Here is a 17248-nt window from a genome sequence, read left to right as displayed (position 1 = left end):
TTTATTTACATACCTTGTGTCTAAACAGTGACTGTAACACAGCAGTAAAATGGCTCAAACATAACAGAAAAGTAATTTTTATTCCTCATTTTCCTGTTCACTGAAACAACTAAAGTAGTTGTCTTCAGTTCGGGAGTTGAAGAGCTTCAAAAGGTTTCCATCACACACCCTTTCAATTCCTCTGTTGGTGGCACAGTGGGCGAGTGGTGGCATGTTGAACAACTTGATACGGTGTCTGGCTCACAGTTCTGAGGACCGGGGTTCAAATCCTAGCCACACCTGTATGGACTTGCATTTTCTCCCATGCCAGTGTGGGTTTTCTCCAGGCACTCTGGTTTCCTCCCACATCCCAAAAACATGCATTAATTGTAGACTAAATTGCCCGTAGGTGTGATTGTGAGTGTGAATGGTTGTTTGTTTCTCTGTACCCTGCCTCCTTCCTCAAGACAAGTGGGATAGGCTCCAGGACTCCTGCGATCCTTGTGAAGATAAGTGGCTCACGTAATGGAAAAATATACATTTAGTGTTTGTGCGTATTGTGCTACATTTTACTTTGAGCACACTAAAAACAAGACTCAGTCTTCTTCGACATGCTCAAGGTAGCTTCATCTTTTACACATGTTCAAGGTAGGTTCGTCTTCAAAGTCGGCTGAAGGTAAAGTCTTTTTCTACCCACTGTACCGATTACCAGAATAAGAAAAATGTAATTAATTTTGAATGGATAAAGTCACTGGGAGGGATGATATTTGCTTAATCTTGTTGGATTAATTGTACATAATTATCTCATATTTACTCTCGTTTGCTTTTTAATGCCATTTCAGTTTACTTGATATATATACCATCTAGCAACTTGAACAGTTCTGCGGCCGTGGTGTTGGAAACGATAATGCACATAAGATATCCTCATGTACATCCTCCTGATAAAGATATCTCACACAAGCATTATTGCCTTGTTGTTAACATCTGTAGATTTGTCATCCTGGAGTGCGTACCATGGTTATGTATTAATCCTCTCCAATAATTGTTTCTCAATGTCTTTGGCTATTTCCTTAATGTGATGAGTCATGGTGTGAGCCGACAGAGGTACCTGTACCATCTTTTTAATAACAGCTTCTCCTAGAAGTTCACAGCAAGTCTATTAAGATCAATCCTTCACCAATAGTGAATGGATTTTTAGCACCCATTTACACGCTCACTTGACATTCTCTTCCTGGCTGGCACTCTGTTTTTCAGGTCTGCTGAGGTCTGCCCGGACCTTACCGATCAAGCTGCACAGTCTCACCCTCATGCAGACCTGTGAAAAGAGCAACATCTATGGCCAGTCATACATCTGCACTCGAAGGAGACAGAAACGGGCACCACTCACTCACTCACTCTGACCTCCTGCGAGGACCTGATCCACCAGGCTGAACCCGTATCTAGACCCTCGTGTCTCAACCTTGGTCAACCCATGTAAATGCAGTCTTGCAGCCTACTAAAAGTACAGATTGGTGCATCCATCCGTCCATCCATTTTCTAACCCGCTTATCCTCATGAGGGTCAGGGGAGTGCTGGAGCCAATCCCAGCTGTCAAGGGGCCGGAGACGGGTTAGGCTCTAAACTGGTTGCCAACTAATTATAGGGCAATAGGGTAATGCCACTTCACCGCCTTTTTTTACATCTAGAGGTTCTCCCAGCTGGCTGCCGCGACTTCCTCAGACAGACATCGTTCAACAGAGTCCAAGAGCTGAGGTCCAGACAAATGATAAGACAAACACGATCGAGATTGGAAAAGAGGAAAATGAAGCAGGACGATTGGGAAAAAACATTCCATGTGCTTGAAGCAACCCCCACCGCCTGTCCCACCCACGCCACATATTGAGCCATTTATATGTGAACGTGTTTGATGGTGCACAAACATTATGTTGTACCTTATCAATGTATTAAAATCAATAGCAGAAAGACGCCTATTCTGACAGAATCAGGATGCGGGAGGAATGCAGTATTTTAAAAGATGTTTGCTTATTTGAACAGCAGCTGAGAGGCACAATCGTAGAGTGGAATCTCCTCGGTCTTTGACTCAATTCTTAGAGTCTGATTACCTGGGTCACGCAGGCAGTCGTAGTGTGAGGACTCACATTTGCGAGTGCCTCTCAAGAATTTTTTCCCCTAATGTTCTTTGCCCAAAGAGGGCTCAAAGAAAGACAGCGGTGCTACCAGCAGCAAAGCAAGTTGTGCAAACCAGAGTGGATTTAAGGAAGGAGATAATCGCTAAATACAAAAAAGGAGTGTGTGTTTGTTACAGCTCTTGATAACTCATATCACATCCTTAAATCGACTATGCTAAAGAAGAAAAAACTATTAAAAGGCAGCAAGTGTTGTCAAAGGAGTGACTAGCATTCCAAAGAAAAGGCCAAGGATAATAGAAGAAATGGAAAAGGTCCTGGTGAATTACCCAGTCAAATCATGGAGGGTGACTTCGGCGTAACGCTTCCTCCTTCCCTCTCAAGTCCCTTCAATGGCATCACACCGCAACCAAAAAGACAAATGATACACATTTAAGTTGCTTTAAATGTATGTAACCTTTATAAAATACATGGTGTACATATTTTTACAATAATAGAATTAAAATGGGAATTTAGTATTTGTAGGTTGTGAACGGATTAAACTTCTTCTTCTTCTGTTCCTTTCGGCTTGTTCCGTCAGGGGTCGCCACAGAGTGTCATCTTTTTCCATCTTAGCCTATCTCCTGCATCTTCCTCTCTGCCCCCATGTCTTCCCTCACCATAACCAGAAACCTTCTCTTTGGTCTTCCTCTCCCTCTTTTGCCTGGCACCTCCATCCTCAGCACCCTTCCACTAATATACTCACTCTCTCGCCTCTGAACATGTCCAAACCATCAAAGTCTGCTCTCTCGAATCTTGTCTCCAAAACATCCAACATTGGCTGTCCCTCTAATGAGCTCATTTCTAATCCTATCCAACCTGCTCACTCCGAGCGAGAACCTCAACATCTTCATTTCATCTACCTCAAGTTCTGCTTCCTATCATTTCTTCAGTGCCAGTCTTTAATCCGTACATCACCACTGTTTAGTAAACTTTGCCCTTCATCCTAGCAGAGACTCTTCTGTCACATAACACACTAGACACCTTCCGCCAACCGTTTCTTCACTTCCTTACCACACTCACCATTGCTCTGGATTGTTGACCCTAAATATTTGAAGTCCTCCACCCTCGCTATCTCTTCTCCCTGTAGCCTCACTCTTCCCCGTCCATTTTACTCATTCACGCACATATATTCTGTTTTACTTCGGCTAATCTTCATTTCTCTCTTTTCCAGTGCATGTCTCCATCTTTCTAATTGTTCATCTGCATGCTCCCTGCTTTCACTGCATATCACAACCTCATCTGCGAACATCATGCTCCACGGGGATTCCAGTCTAACCTCATCTGTCAGCCTATCCATTACTACTGCAAACAGGAAGGGGCTCAGAGCTGATCCCTGATGCAGTCCCACCTCCACCTTAAATACTTCTATCACACCTAAGGAACACCTCACCATTGTTCTGCTGCCATCATACATGTCCTGTACTATTTTAACATACTTCTCTGCCACACCAGACTTACGCATGCAGTACCACGGTTCTTCTCTTGGTACTCTGTCAAAGGCTTTCTCTAGATCCACAAAGACACAATGTTGCTCCTTCTGACCTTCGCTGTACTTTTCCACTAGCATCCTCAAGGCAAATAAAGCATCTGTGATACTCTTTCTAGGCATGAAACCATACTGTTGCTCACAGATACATACTTCTGTCCTGAGTCTAGCCTCCACTACTCTTTCCCATAACTTTATTATGTGGCTCATCAACTTTATTCCTCTATAATTCCCACAGCTCTGAAAATCGCCTTTGTTCTTAAAAATGGGAACTAGAACACTTTTCTTCCATTCTTCGGGCATCTTTTCGCCCGCTAGTATTCTGTATAAGTTGGTCAAAAACTCCACAGCCATCTCTCCAAATTGCTTCCATACTTCCATCGGTATGTCATCAGGACCAACTGCCTTTCCATTTTTCATCTTTTGTAGTGCCTTTCTGACTTCCCCCTGACTAATCATTGCCAGTCCCTGGTCCTTCACACTTGCCTCTTCAACTATTCCTTCTCTCTCATTTTCTTCATTCATCAACTTCTCAAAGTATTCTTTCCATCTATTTAGTACACTACTGGCACCAGTCAACACATTTCCATCTCTATCCTTAATCACCCTTATGTGCTGCACATCCTTCCCATCTCCCATCTCTATCCCTCTGTCTGGCCAACCTGTAGAGATCCTTTTCTCCTTCTATCAGGGTTCATACTCAGTCTGACCAAAAAAAATTAAGGGCTTTTCAGGGGCATTCTTAGGGGCTGACACGAAAAATTTAGGGCTGACACGGAAAAAATTTTAGGGCCGACACGAAAAATTTAGAGCCATCGTGGGAAATCTAGAGCAAGGAAAAAAGACTCACCCAATGGTGCCATCAACCGTTCTTGGTTCATCAAATGCTCCAGTACCTCAGTACCTGTGACAGTGATCACCTGTCGCCCCTTGTGGTAGTTCTCATTGATATGACCATTGTCAACGTCTGCACATAACAGTATACAGAAAAACAGATTCTAACTACAATTTCAACTATATACACAAATGTCTTCTACTGATGTCTGTTTCAGCACCCCTATTCTAGCTCCTTGAGCCTACCCAGTGCATCCTCTTTGTTGCTGCAGAGGTGCCAGAGCGGCTCTCTTGTCCTTTGCTCTGCCTCTGAGTGCATTGGCCTCAGTGATAAACCTCAGATTCCTCTTTTCTTCTGCCTCCTCACACAGCCTGTCAGCCTTCTCAATAAGCAATGATATGTCAGTCTCTATTCTGGCTTTTTTGGCTTTGAGGGAGTAGAGATGAAAAGTAGGCAGCGATGCCAAATGTAGCCAGGTACGAAGTCTTCCTTTCCCCACAGTGGTAGTTTTTTGCAATGTCACTGTCTGGGAACATGACTGCAAACATTTTTTATGAAAAAAAGTTTGAGTTTGAACAAATCACTGAAGGTTGAAAACTTCACAAGAAACGAATAATTTTGAACTCTGAGTTTCCACTATATGTACGCACCTGTGTAGTTTGTCCACATTATTTTGTTTTAATCTATGTACATAAATACAGTTAATAGTGATAGTTATTGTTGTAAAACAATGTTTACTTTTTCGTACATAATTTGAATTGTTAAGGGGAGGTGTGTCCAAACGTTTTGCCATGAGGGCCAGATTTGGTAAGGTTAAAATGTGCAGGGACCGACCATTCAACCCAACATTTTAATTTTTAATTGTAATCAATAACTTTATATACAAGTCAAATATTTTCAAATGGCAGACTTGGCACTGGTATACACACATTTTTTTCATTTTCTAGTTTTTCAGCAAAATTACTCGATTTGAAGACCAAATGAAATGAAGAAAAGATATGAAATCTGGGGGGGAAAAAAAAAAAAAAACCCTTTTGGGAAAATTAAACACACCTAATATCTTTGAAATAGTACATATTAGTCACAATTAGAATTTATTCACCAATACTAAACAAATACTATATATAATATATAAAATAAAATATATAATAATTCACTAATGTGAAGGGTAAAACTGAGACCTTGGCTGCACAATGTAGTCCAGCTTTGGTTCAATGACTGTTGTTTTGATTCGCAAGATGCCACACGGGAGAGGAGTCACTTAAGTATCATTCTCGCAAGCCTCTTGGTAATGTTCATGACCTAGAATGTCTTTTCACGCAAGCATGTTGAGCCAAACAAGCTCAGCATTTTCGGAGCAATTGTCAGAAAATCTGGAAACCTGCCTCCATCCAATTGTCGGTAGAAGTCGACCAGCGAGAGCTGTTCGTACGGGCTGTAACACTGCGTCACACTGAAACTCAATGAGCTTCAACTGCAGGTGACTTGGAGCGTCATCGGGATCCACGGAGTAAGAAGAGGAATAAATGGTGTCAATGGTGCAAAATCTTCAAAATGCTGCTGAAACTCCTCTGCAGGTGATGAGATGTCTGCTGCATATCTTGTCATTTGGGCACAAATATTGTTCTGTGAGAAACTCCCGGTAGGCTTGTGTTCAATGCATTCAGACGTTGTTATATGTCAATTAAAATTCCCAAATCTGCCAGCTAAAGAGGATCAAATAGTTCTGACTTTGGTTGTCCCCTTTTTTGACAAAAATTGTCAGATGTGGAGTGCAGAACAACCACAGAGCCATCTTACATTGTTGTGATACACATCTCCGTTTTCAGCCTGGATGTCAAGTAGAAACTGTTGAAACCTCCATTGGCACAAAGCTTTGGAGCGAATGTAGTTGATACCCGCTCACCGGTTACATTGCATGATCATATTTCATGTGTTTGGCACAGAGAACTTTTTGAAGAAGTATACAGTGAAGTTTAATAGCGTTGCATCCTTCTTTGCTGACTTTGTTATAGACAAAGGTTCATTATCCACTTCGCTCATCACCCATGGCGGGTGCACCATCTGTAAAAATCCCAATGACTTTTTTCCATTGTAGTTTCATGTCATCTTTGGCATAACAAAGAGAAACAAATAAATAGTTCCTCTTGTTTGGTCTGAGAAACTGGAGGTCGAGAAGCTCTTCTCTCACATTCATGTCGCTTCCACTCTTTAAAAAAAAAAAAAAATTCAGTAACAGTGCCGTGTCACATGCGTCCATGGTTTCATCGCAAACTATGCTCCTTTTGTCTCTGTCTCTTAATATCAAATGAAAAGTCGTCAATTCTCTGTACCAGTGTTAAGAGCCAGGCAAACATTGGCAAAATATTGTTTCTTCTCGGGACAAATATTCTCAACTGTTTTTTTAGCACACGGTCTTTGATAAATTCACTCTCAGTGAAAGGTTTACAGTGCTTAGCAATCAGTGTTGCCACCTGGTATCTCGCCCCTCGAGTATTTGAATCATGGGCTCTTGTGAAAAAGTGCTGCTGTCCCATTAAAACAGCCTCCTCTTGTTTGTGCTGCGTTCATCTCCAGTAAGCTCGTCTTAATTTGTTTTGTCGGGTAGGGCTGCTTGACATTGATTTCCTTGAAAACAGCTACAGTCTAGGGAAAATTAGACAGACACAGTTGTTGTGTATTTCAGAATCCAGCCCTATGGGGGCACCAGCCAGTGTACTCTGTAGGTCGGTCCAAAGCCCGAATAAATGCAGATGTTTGCATCAGGAAGGGCATCAGTCTTAAAACTTTCCCAAACAAATATTAGCGTCCCTTGAAAGCAGGGGTGCCCACACTTTTTCACCCCAAGATCTACTTTTCAAGCAGCCAGCTTCTCACGATTTACTGACGGGGGGGAGGTGTCACGCGCGCATCACCGCAACTGCCGTGGAGAAAGGAAAAGAAAGACTGGAAATAGGAAGCCAGTTTGCGAGAATGCGGCTTTATGTGCGTGTGTTTGAGGCCTCTGGCACACCTGAATCAAGCGACAAGATGGATGATAGGCTGACGTCTTTTTTTTTTTTTTTGGCACACCATCATTTGATTGTTTAAAACGGCCTTGGCGATCAACACAGTGCGCACCCCTGATCTGAAGGAGCCCATACTGGATCAGTCATGGCCTGCGTGAACAACCCCCACCCCCGTCACCGTGAACTTGCAGGGCATCGGTAGAAATTCAGATACTGTGGGTCAAAGACAAAGAAGAGGGGGAAAGCAAATTCTTTGGCATACGAAGAAGAATGCACAGCGCCTGGACTATGACAAGAAAAGCTGAGGAGTTGGTTAACATGAGGATGAGGAGAAAGGTTGACATATTGTGCTTTCCAAGAGAGCAGGTGGAAAGGTAGTAAGGCTAGAAATTTAGGAGTAGGGTTTAAATTATTCCACCACGGAGTAAATGGGAAGAGAAATGGAGTAGGGGTTATAAAGGAAGAGCTGGCTAAGAATGTCTTGGAGGTGAAAAGAGTATCAGATCGAGTGATGAGACTAAAATTTGAAATTGAGGGTATGTATAATGTGGTTAGCGGCTATGCCCCACAGGTAGGATGTGACCTAGAGTTGAAAGAGAAAATCTGGAAGGACCTAGATAAAGTAGTTCTAAGCATCCCAGACAGTGAGAGAGTTGTGATTGGTGCAGATTGTAATAGACATATTGGTAAAGGAAGCAGGGGCAATGAAGAAGTGATGGGTAAGTACGGCATCCAGGAAAGGAACTTTGAGGGACAGATGGTGGTGGACTTTGCAAAAAGGATGGAGATGGCTGTAGTGAACACTTATTTCCAGAAGAGGGAGGAACATGTAGTGACTGACAAGAGCGGAGGTAGCTCACGGAAGGTGTCTGGTGTGTTATGTGACAGAAGAGTGGTGAGGCCGGCCATGATGTACCGATTAGAGACGGTGCCACTGAAGAAACAACAGGAAGCAGAACTGAAGGTAGTAGAAATGAAGATGTTGAGGTTCTCGCTCGGAGTGAGCAGGTTGGATTGGATTAGAAATGAGCTCATTAGAGGGACAGCCAAAGTTGGATGTTTTGGAGACAAGATTCGAGAGAGCAGACTTTGATGGTTTGGACATGTTCAGAGGCGAGAGAGTGAGTATATTAGTGGAAGGGTGCTGAGGATGGAGCTGCCAGGCAAAAGAGGGAGAGGAAGACCAAAGAGAAGGTTTCTGGTTGTGGTGAGGGAAGACATGGGGGCAGTTGGGGTTAGAGAGGAAGATGCAGGAGATAGGCTAAGATGGAAAAAGATGACACTCTGTGGTGACCCCTGACGGGACAAGCCGAAAGGAAAAGAATAAGAAGAAGATATGGAATCATCACCGTCTAACTCCTGTAATATTCTATAAATCATAAGATATGTTTGCACCGCCTGGGTCTGACTTTTAAGAAAGAAGGGATATCTTAACCATACACGGATTAGTTTGTGGTTCTTTTTTCATTTTCTCTAGGTAATGTCTCAATTGCAAAAATCTGTAAAAGTCTTGATTGGTTAATCTAAACTGATTCTTTAGTTCCTGGAATTGTCGAAGTGCACCCACTTCAAAAAGATCACTGTGTATGATGAGCCCCTTTTCTGCCGATTGTTTGAATCTTATGTCGAACCTGTTGGGTGGAAAATCTGAATCATATCCAATCCATTTTATGATCCAGTTTGGTTCCTTATGCTTTTTTTCATGAATTATTCTATAACAAATCTTGATGGACACTTTTATTAATGGGTTTGTGTCTTAACAAACTTAACCAAGCCTGTGTCCCCTATGATTGCTTGCAATTGAATATCACTTGATCTCATACATTTTATATCTTTCCATTTTGCTTTGTAGGAAGGAATACAAAAGTCAACCAAAGTTTTTATCTGCATCGCTTGATAGTAACTTTTAATATTTGGGAGAGCAAGGCCTCCCATGTCTTTTGATAACTGGAGAGTCTTATAACGAATTCTTGGTCTCTTTCTACGCCAAATAAATCTTGATATTAATTTGTCTAATTCTCTGAATGTCCCTTTTGGGACCTCTACTGGTATATTTTGGAACAGATAGAGTAATCTAGGTAACACGTTCATTTTTATTGTTTCCACCCTTTGTCCCAATCCTAAAAAAGGAAGCAGATTCGACCTGGTTAAATTTGACTTAATTTTAGAGATTAAGGGGTCATAGTGCTCTGATATAATTGTCTCCAGATTTATAGGAATATTCACCCCCAAGTATTTAATTGTTTTTGAATTCCAATTTACATTGAGTTATTACCTGATGGGCTGGCTAGGGGAATAATTAAAAGACAAAATTTGAGTTTTCTGTGTATTCAATTTATAACCTGATACCAGGCTATATTCTCTTAGAGATATAAGTAATTTTGGGAGGGATTTGGAGGGCTGTGCCAAATATATCAGAATATCATCTGCAAACAGAGCAATTTTATGGTCTTCACCCATCACCTTGATGCCCTTGATCTCATTCTGTTTGATCCACTGACTCAGTGGCTCGATAAAAAGGGCAAACAACAGTGGTGAGAGAGGGCAGCCTTGGCGGCAACCCCTCTCCAGTTCAAAGCCACCGGATAGTCCTCTGTTGAGTCATACTTTAGCAATTGGTTTGTGATCTAAGGCTCGTATGTTGTTGTTGTTTTCCTTTCGGCTTGTCCCTTTCAGGGTCGCCACAGCGTATCATCTCAGATGAACGCATATATATGTTTGGCACAATTTTTACGCCGGATGCCCTTCCTGACGCAACCCTTCTCGGGAAGTGGAGGCCCCAGTGGGACTTAGTAAAATCATCATGGAATTGGAATCTCTCTCGTATCTTATATAAAAAAAAAAGACAATCAACAGAATTAAACGCTTTCGCCGCGTCCAGCCCTAATAGGACAGCATCTAGTCTGTTCTTGTTTATGTTATTAATTATTAGTAATGTCCTCCTGACATTATCTTGTGTTTGGCTTTGTTTGATGAAACCTGTTTGATCCAACTGTAGGGAGTATTATTTCAAGGCATTTTGCTAAAATTTAAATAAAAAGTTTATAGTCCATGTTCAACAAGCTGATTGGCCGATAATAAGAGGATTCCGGCGTATCTTACCCTTCTTTTGGTATTATTGTAATAATTGTTTCTCTCCAGGATGGAGGAATTTCTCCTTTCCTCAAGACCCAGTTAAATGTTCTAATCAACAGTGGGGATAACAAATCTTTAAAGGTCTTGTACTTATTCTTATCCTGTAAACCCATCAGACCCTGCGGTCTTATTGGGTTTCAATCTAGAGATTGACTTTTGAAGTTCATCTATGGATATATCGGCCACTAATATTTTATTTTGGTCTTCTGTGATTGTTGGGAGACAGAGTGGTAGAAGTAGAGATTCGAGTGAGTTATCCCCTTTGCAGTCCATCTGTGCATAGAGTTTTTGGTAATATTTTTCAAAAGGTATTATTGATATCCTTAAGTTTCTATTTCATTTCTTTAGTAATTGGGTCTTTAATTTTGTATATTGCCTTTTCTGCTTGTTGCTTATTCAACCTATATGCCAACATTTTGGCTGTTCTACTACCTACTTCGTAATGCCTCTATTAAAAAAAAATGAACGTATGGTTCGCCAGGTCAGTAGCCAGGTGAATGCTGATGTCATCCTCCACAATGAGTCCTGCTGCAATGAGAGTATTGTTTCGTGAAGGAACAGTGCGCTACACTCCCCCAGAGCTATGCAATAAGAAAAGGTCTAATGGGAGTCGACCACTCACAGGGATCATGAGATTGAAGCCATGGAAGTAAGAGCAGATCAAGAGGCCAAGCCAAATTTATCTGGGGATGTGGATGTCTTCCCGTAAGACGGTCAAATAGTCCTTTCTAACCATTTTCAAATGGCACAATTTTGAATTTGACCATAAAGTGTGAAACCAAATGACATTTGAAGGAACTCGGGCATTTGACATCACCAACATGAAAGTGTCCAAACACCTGTTTGCACATTCCTGCTCTGGTACAGACCTTAACTCCGACCACTACAGGATTTTCGGCACAGCAACTCTCCTCCATCGAAAGAACCAGGAGCTGCAGCACTGCGTAGAACAGGACTCCCAATGCTTGCCTGAGGACTTCTAGTGGAAAGGAATGGCTGAGCTAGGAAATGAACCAACTCAACCTACGTAGGCAGTCCCTGACCTGTCCCAGACCTCTTCACTTCCTCTCAGTTAGGGGGTTTCTTTCGCTTTACCAAGACCTGCCTTTCACCCCTCCTCTTCACCAGAGCCCTGTATGAGAACAGACTTGACTTCCTATCCGATTCAAGGCAGACCACTAGGCGATCAAAGCAGGTAGGGAACTGGTACACTTCCAGCTGAGCATTGTCACTCTGAAGTTGCCATTGAGCCACTAAACAACCAGGAAGAGAAACGGTCATGATTTTCCCAACAAGGTGGGACAACAACATTTCCTCATATTATGATTTCCTTTATTATTTTTTTCCCCTTCGAGATTATTCTTCTTGCATCAACCAAACCCGTCCTTGTGCTGCTGAGGTCTGGGGGAAGATCACTTCATCTTCTAGTGTAAGTCACACAATGCAATGCTTGCTCAACGGGACAACTAGTGCCTTATATTGTGGTGCAATAGCTAGACTCATAAGAAGTCTCAATGTTGTTGCTTTTGCGCCATTGCCATGATGTGTGTCTTGCTTTATTGTGTATCGCCTCTGTACACCTTGAGCCCTATTTAATGTGGAACGAAATTCATACAACTTATACAACTTTTTTAGGTTACTTTTGTAAATTTATCATTTTCCCTAAATTTGATCCAAAAAAATGACGTGATACCCTTTCACGAGACGTAGTTAATTTATAACATTGCAACCCAACAATTGCACTAACCCGGAAATGAAACACCGGCATTCAACTCTGCAGATGTTATTTGCCAAATAAAGCGATATACGCTATATACCATATGAAGAACATATGAAGAGTGAAGGCTTGCATGTGCCTAGCAGACCCGTAGCTCATCCATGCTGTTATCTGAAGTAGACTTGACTCTTAAAATGGTCTTCTGAATGCTTGAATTCTCATTTTTTCCACTTTTTTTTTTGACACAGGAAGAATGTGCCAACTCTACACAGGCGAGGCCAGATTTTAACCCGGGTCCTCATAACTGTGAGGCTGATGCGCTAACCATTTGTCCACTCTACCGCCATCCACCATCCAATAACATGAAAATATTATCAAGTGTCCTGCATATTGATCTATAATCTGTCTTGTGAAAACATTCTCTTCGCATAAATCTCATTTGGCTATATTTCATGTATTTGCTTGTATTGTGTTAAAAACCCATTCCGATTTTTGAAGATTTATTAGAATTAATAGGCATGAGTTGGGCCAATAGACATTTATGTGCTGTATTTTTGTACATATGTGTATATCTCTGCATAGCTAGAGACAGAGTCATATGCACATCTTAATTTGTGAAATGTTGGATGGGGTGCTTATTTTTTAATGCTGTGTTATGTTATCAGATCACAATTCGATTGGAAGATTCTGAAAATCAAAGACTCGGATACAAAAAAAATGTAGTTCCAGAATTCATGGAGTATCTTTCAAAGTTAATCAACAATTTAATTCTATTTCTAACACGTCTAAAAACACCTGTTTTTCTGACTGAATATTTTTGAGTGAGGAACAAAAACTCTGCCTAACAAGTAAACCCTGAGCTCCTGCAGCTGGTGGCATATTTATTACCTTTTTGCCAAATCCGCTGCATCTTTGGCAGCAGATGCATTCACCAGCAGTGATACTGAGGAAATGCCTCCGGCCTTGAAGCAGTCAACAATACCTTTATTCCTCCTGGGACAGTAACCAAAATCATCTCCTGTCACCACCAGCATAATTCTGGGCTGCAGCATTGTTGATTATTACTGTGGAAGACATACATTAAAGGACCGATTAAAAAAAATCTGAAAATTGCATTGGGAATCAAGTTATTATTAGTTATTTGTAATATTCTTCTTTGTATTCTCTGAGCCGCCTATCGTAATTAGGGTCCTCCGTGCACTGAAGCTTATTCTTGCTTTGGGCGATTAACAGGGTACACCCTGGACTTGTTGCCAGCCAATCACAGGGTACATCCCAAGAAAAAAAGCATTCACACTGACATTTAAACCTACAGAAAATTTAAAATATTGAATTAACCTAATCATCCATCCATTTTCTTATGCTAATCTGAAGTAAGGTCATGGAGGCAGTAACTTTAATAGGGAAGCCAAGACTTCCCGCTCCCTAGCAACCTCAACCAGCTAGTCCAGTGGGATCCTGAGGCGTTCCCTGGCCATCCACGAGACGTTGTCTCTCCAGTGTGTCCTAGGTCGTCCACGGGTTCTCCTCCTGGTGGGATGTGCCCAGAACAATTGACCGGGGAGGCATCGAGAAGGCTCTACCCTGAGCACCACCCAGATGACCAGGGTTCTCACTCTATCACTAAGGGAGAAGAAAACTCACATTGTTCGCTTGTACCTGTGATCTTGTTCTTTTGTTCATGACCCACAGCTCGTGACTATAGGTGAAGATAGGAAAGTAGATCGACTGCTAAATTGAGAGTTTCACCTGTTGGCTTTGGTCCTTCTTCTCCACAAGGGACTGATACAATGTCAGGATCAATGCAGACGCTGTAGTGATTCTTCCATCATGTCACATTGCCACCCAACCCTCCTCCAGCAGTTGCCACCTGACACTGATCTGGTGGCATTTGTCCAGTGGCTGCCACCTGTCCCAGATCTGGCAGTACTAGTCTTGAGGCTGCCCCCTGAACGTACTTCGGTGGCACTTTCCCAGCAGCCACCATCCGACCCTATTGCCTGGTCCCTGTATTACCATTAGGCTCAGCAACATGGCCGTCCGCCTGAGCTGCCAACCAGGTACCACCCCCTGGGTGGCCTGGGCCACCAGACTGACCCTGAGGGGGTGACTCTTCGTTCCTGAGAAAATATATAGCCCTAAAAATGTATTATGGTTCCAGGCCTGAAGATAAAGTCTTCTGAAATAGCTGTTAAATGTGTTGTAACTTTATTAGATATCCTGTAGGGACACAAGAATAATTGTTGAATTAAAGCAATATGTTCTGTTTGTTTGTTTGTTCTAGAGATAGTCCTTCACATTACTATTGGTGTGTGACACTGCTCTGAAATGAGTTTGTCACTCCCACACCCAACCTCACGAAGGCAAGCCCCACTGCCACCACCATCTGATCTTTTTTTTCTCCTCAAGTTGGCTTAGCCTATTTGGCTATGGAACTTATCAATTCGCGCACGCAGTAAGCACTAGAACGAAACAATGAGTTGGGTATTCAGCTCGGTGTTAGCAGCCGTGTACAAAGTTGCATGACGTCACAAGTAAGCAAGCAGCAGCCACTGAGTTGTGAAATCCCCGTTAAAATAATGTTCTCGTTCCACAAATAGAAAAGAGCTAAATGACGTCCTATATTAAGAACGAACTGAATATCAATTATGGATTTATTTAACATGTTCGCTGATTATATTTTAACCTTCCACTAGTGGACTCTCAATGCTCCCGAAAAAGCTCAGACACGAGTCACTCTTTAACGACTCGACAAGCTGTTAAAATTACGAGTTTTAATATATAACTATAGTATTTAATACTTTAGTCCATGTCGGTCGATCAGGAGCCCAAGAGACGTTACGTTAGTATGTAGGACAGTGTATTACGTATTATTTACAACTCACCTCGCTATTAAATTGGGTTGCCTCTCACACAAAAACATGAAGACAAGCTACATCCAGACGTAAAACGTTAGCGCTTAGTAGACAGGCCAAGCGAGGTGCCTACGTGGCCGCCATCTTTTCGGGGGCAACGTTCCCATCCAAGCCACTTATCGTCACGATGGTTGTGGGAATGCTGGAGCCAACCCCAGCTATCTTCGGGCAGGAGGCGGGGTTCACCCTGCACTGGTTTCCACCCAATCACAGGGCACATAGAAACAAACCAGCATTCGCACTCACAATCACACTTAGTGTAGTCCCATACCGGATCGGTCGTGGCCCGGGTTAACAACGCCCGCCCCCGGCACTGCTAACCTGCAGGGCGTCGGTGGGAATTCAGCTACTGTGGGTCAAAGACAAAGAAGAGGAGGAAACCAGATCCATTGTTAAAAGAAAAAGAGGAATGCACAGAGCCTACAACTGAGTGTAGGGACTTTGAATGTTGGGACTATGACAGCAAAAGCTCAGGAGTTGGTTGACATGATGATTAGGAGAAAGGTTGATATTCTGTGCATCCAAGAGAGCAGGTGGAAAGGTAGTAAGGCTAGAAGTTTAGGAGCAGGGTTTAAATTATTCTACCACGGAGTAGATGGGAAGAGAAATGGAGTAGGGGTTATAAAGGAAGAGCTGGCTAAGAATGTCTTGGAGGTGAAAAGAGTATCAGATCGAGTGATGAGACTAAAATTTGAAATTGAGGGTATGTATAATGTGGTTAGCGGCTATGCCCCAGAGGTAGGATGTGACCTAGAGTTGAAAGAGAAATTCTGGAAGGAACTAGATGAAGTAGTTCTGAGCATCCCAGACAGTGAGAGAGTTGTGATTGGTGCAGATTGTAATGGACATATTGGTAAAGGAAACAGGGGCGATGAAGAAGTGATGGGTAAGTACGGCATCCAGGAAAGGAACTTTGAGGGACAGATGGTGGTGGACTTTGCAAAAAGGGTGGAGATGGCTGTAGTGAACACTTATTTCCAGAAGAGGGAGGAACATATAGTGACCTACAAGAGCGGAGGTAGAAGCACGCAGGTGGATTATATTTTGTGCAGACGATGTAATCTGAAGGAGGTTACTGACTGTAAAGTAGAGGTAGGGGAGAGTGTAGCTCGACAGCATAGGATGGTAGTGTGTAGGATGACTCTGGTGGTGGGTAGGAAGATTAAGAAGACAAAGGTAGAGCAGAGAACCATATGGTGGAAGCTGAGAAAGGAAGAATGTTGCGCGGCCTTTCGGAAAGAGGTAAGACAGGCTCTCGATGGACAGCAGAAGCTCCCGGAAGACTGGACAACGACAGCCAAGGTAATCAGAGATACAGCCAAGAGAGTACTTGGTGGGTCTTTTGGTTGGAAAGGGGAGAAGGAGACTTGGTGGTGGAACCCCATAATACAGGGAGTCATACAAGAAAAGAGATTAGCGAAGAAGAAGTGGGATACTGAGAGGACTGAGGAGAGGCGAAAGGAGTACATCGAGATGCGACGTAGGGCAAAGGTAGAGGTGGCAAAGGCTAAACAAGAGGCATATGAAGACATGTACACCAGGTTGGACACGAAAGAAGGAGAAAAGGATCTCTACAGGTTGGCCAGACAGAGGGATAGAGATGGGAAGGATGTGCAGAAGGTTAGGGTGATTAAGGATAGAGATGGAAATGTGTTGACTGGTGCCGGTAGTGTGCTGAATAGATGGAAAGAATAGTTTGAGAAGTTGATGAATGAAGAAAATGAGAGAGACTAGGAAGAGTTGAAGAGGCAAGTGTGAAGGACCAGGAAGTGGCAATGACTACTAAGGGGGAAGTCAGAAAGGCACTACAAAGGATGAAAAATGGAAAGCCAGTTGGTCCTGATGACATACCGGTAGAGGTATGGAAGCAATTTGGAGATGGCTGTGGAGTTTTTGACCAACTTATTCAACAGAATACTAGCGGGCGAAAAGATGCCTGAAGAATGGAGGAAAAGTGTTCTAGTTCCCATTTTTAAGAACAAAGGCGATGTTCAGAGCTGTGGGA

At 42.6% G+C, this 17248-nt stretch overlaps 1 protein-coding gene across 18 annotated transcripts in view; it reads right to left on the bottom strand.

Moving 5' to 3' along the window:
• The window catches only part of ydjc (YdjC chitooligosaccharide deacetylase homolog), a 101697-nt gene extending 86226 nt beyond the window's left edge, over positions 1-15471 (bottom strand). For 12 of the 18 annotated variants that reach the window (XM_061817612.1, XM_061817611.1, XM_061817615.1 and 9 more), the window contains exons 1-2: positions 15214-15468; positions 13217-13392 (exon numbers count right to left, since the gene is read on the bottom strand). In XM_061817612.1, coding sequence (XP_061673596.1) covers positions 13217-13380 — 164 coding nt within the window. In that variant the 5' untranslated portion in view covers positions 13381-13392; positions 15214-15468. The other 6 variants (XM_061817626.1, XM_061817630.1, XM_061817613.1 and 3 more) reach the window with 5 other exon arrangements.
• Between the last annotated feature and the right edge of the window lie 1777 nt (positions 15472-17248).

Source organism: Syngnathoides biaculeatus, chromosome 4 (assembly GCF_019802595.1).
Source record: "Syngnathoides biaculeatus isolate LvHL_M chromosome 4, ASM1980259v1, whole genome shotgun sequence".
In the NCBI taxonomy this organism is placed as follows: Eukaryota; Metazoa; Chordata; class Actinopteri; order Syngnathiformes; family Syngnathidae; genus Syngnathoides; species Syngnathoides biaculeatus.
This window is presented reverse-complemented; position numbering and strand designations above follow the sequence as displayed.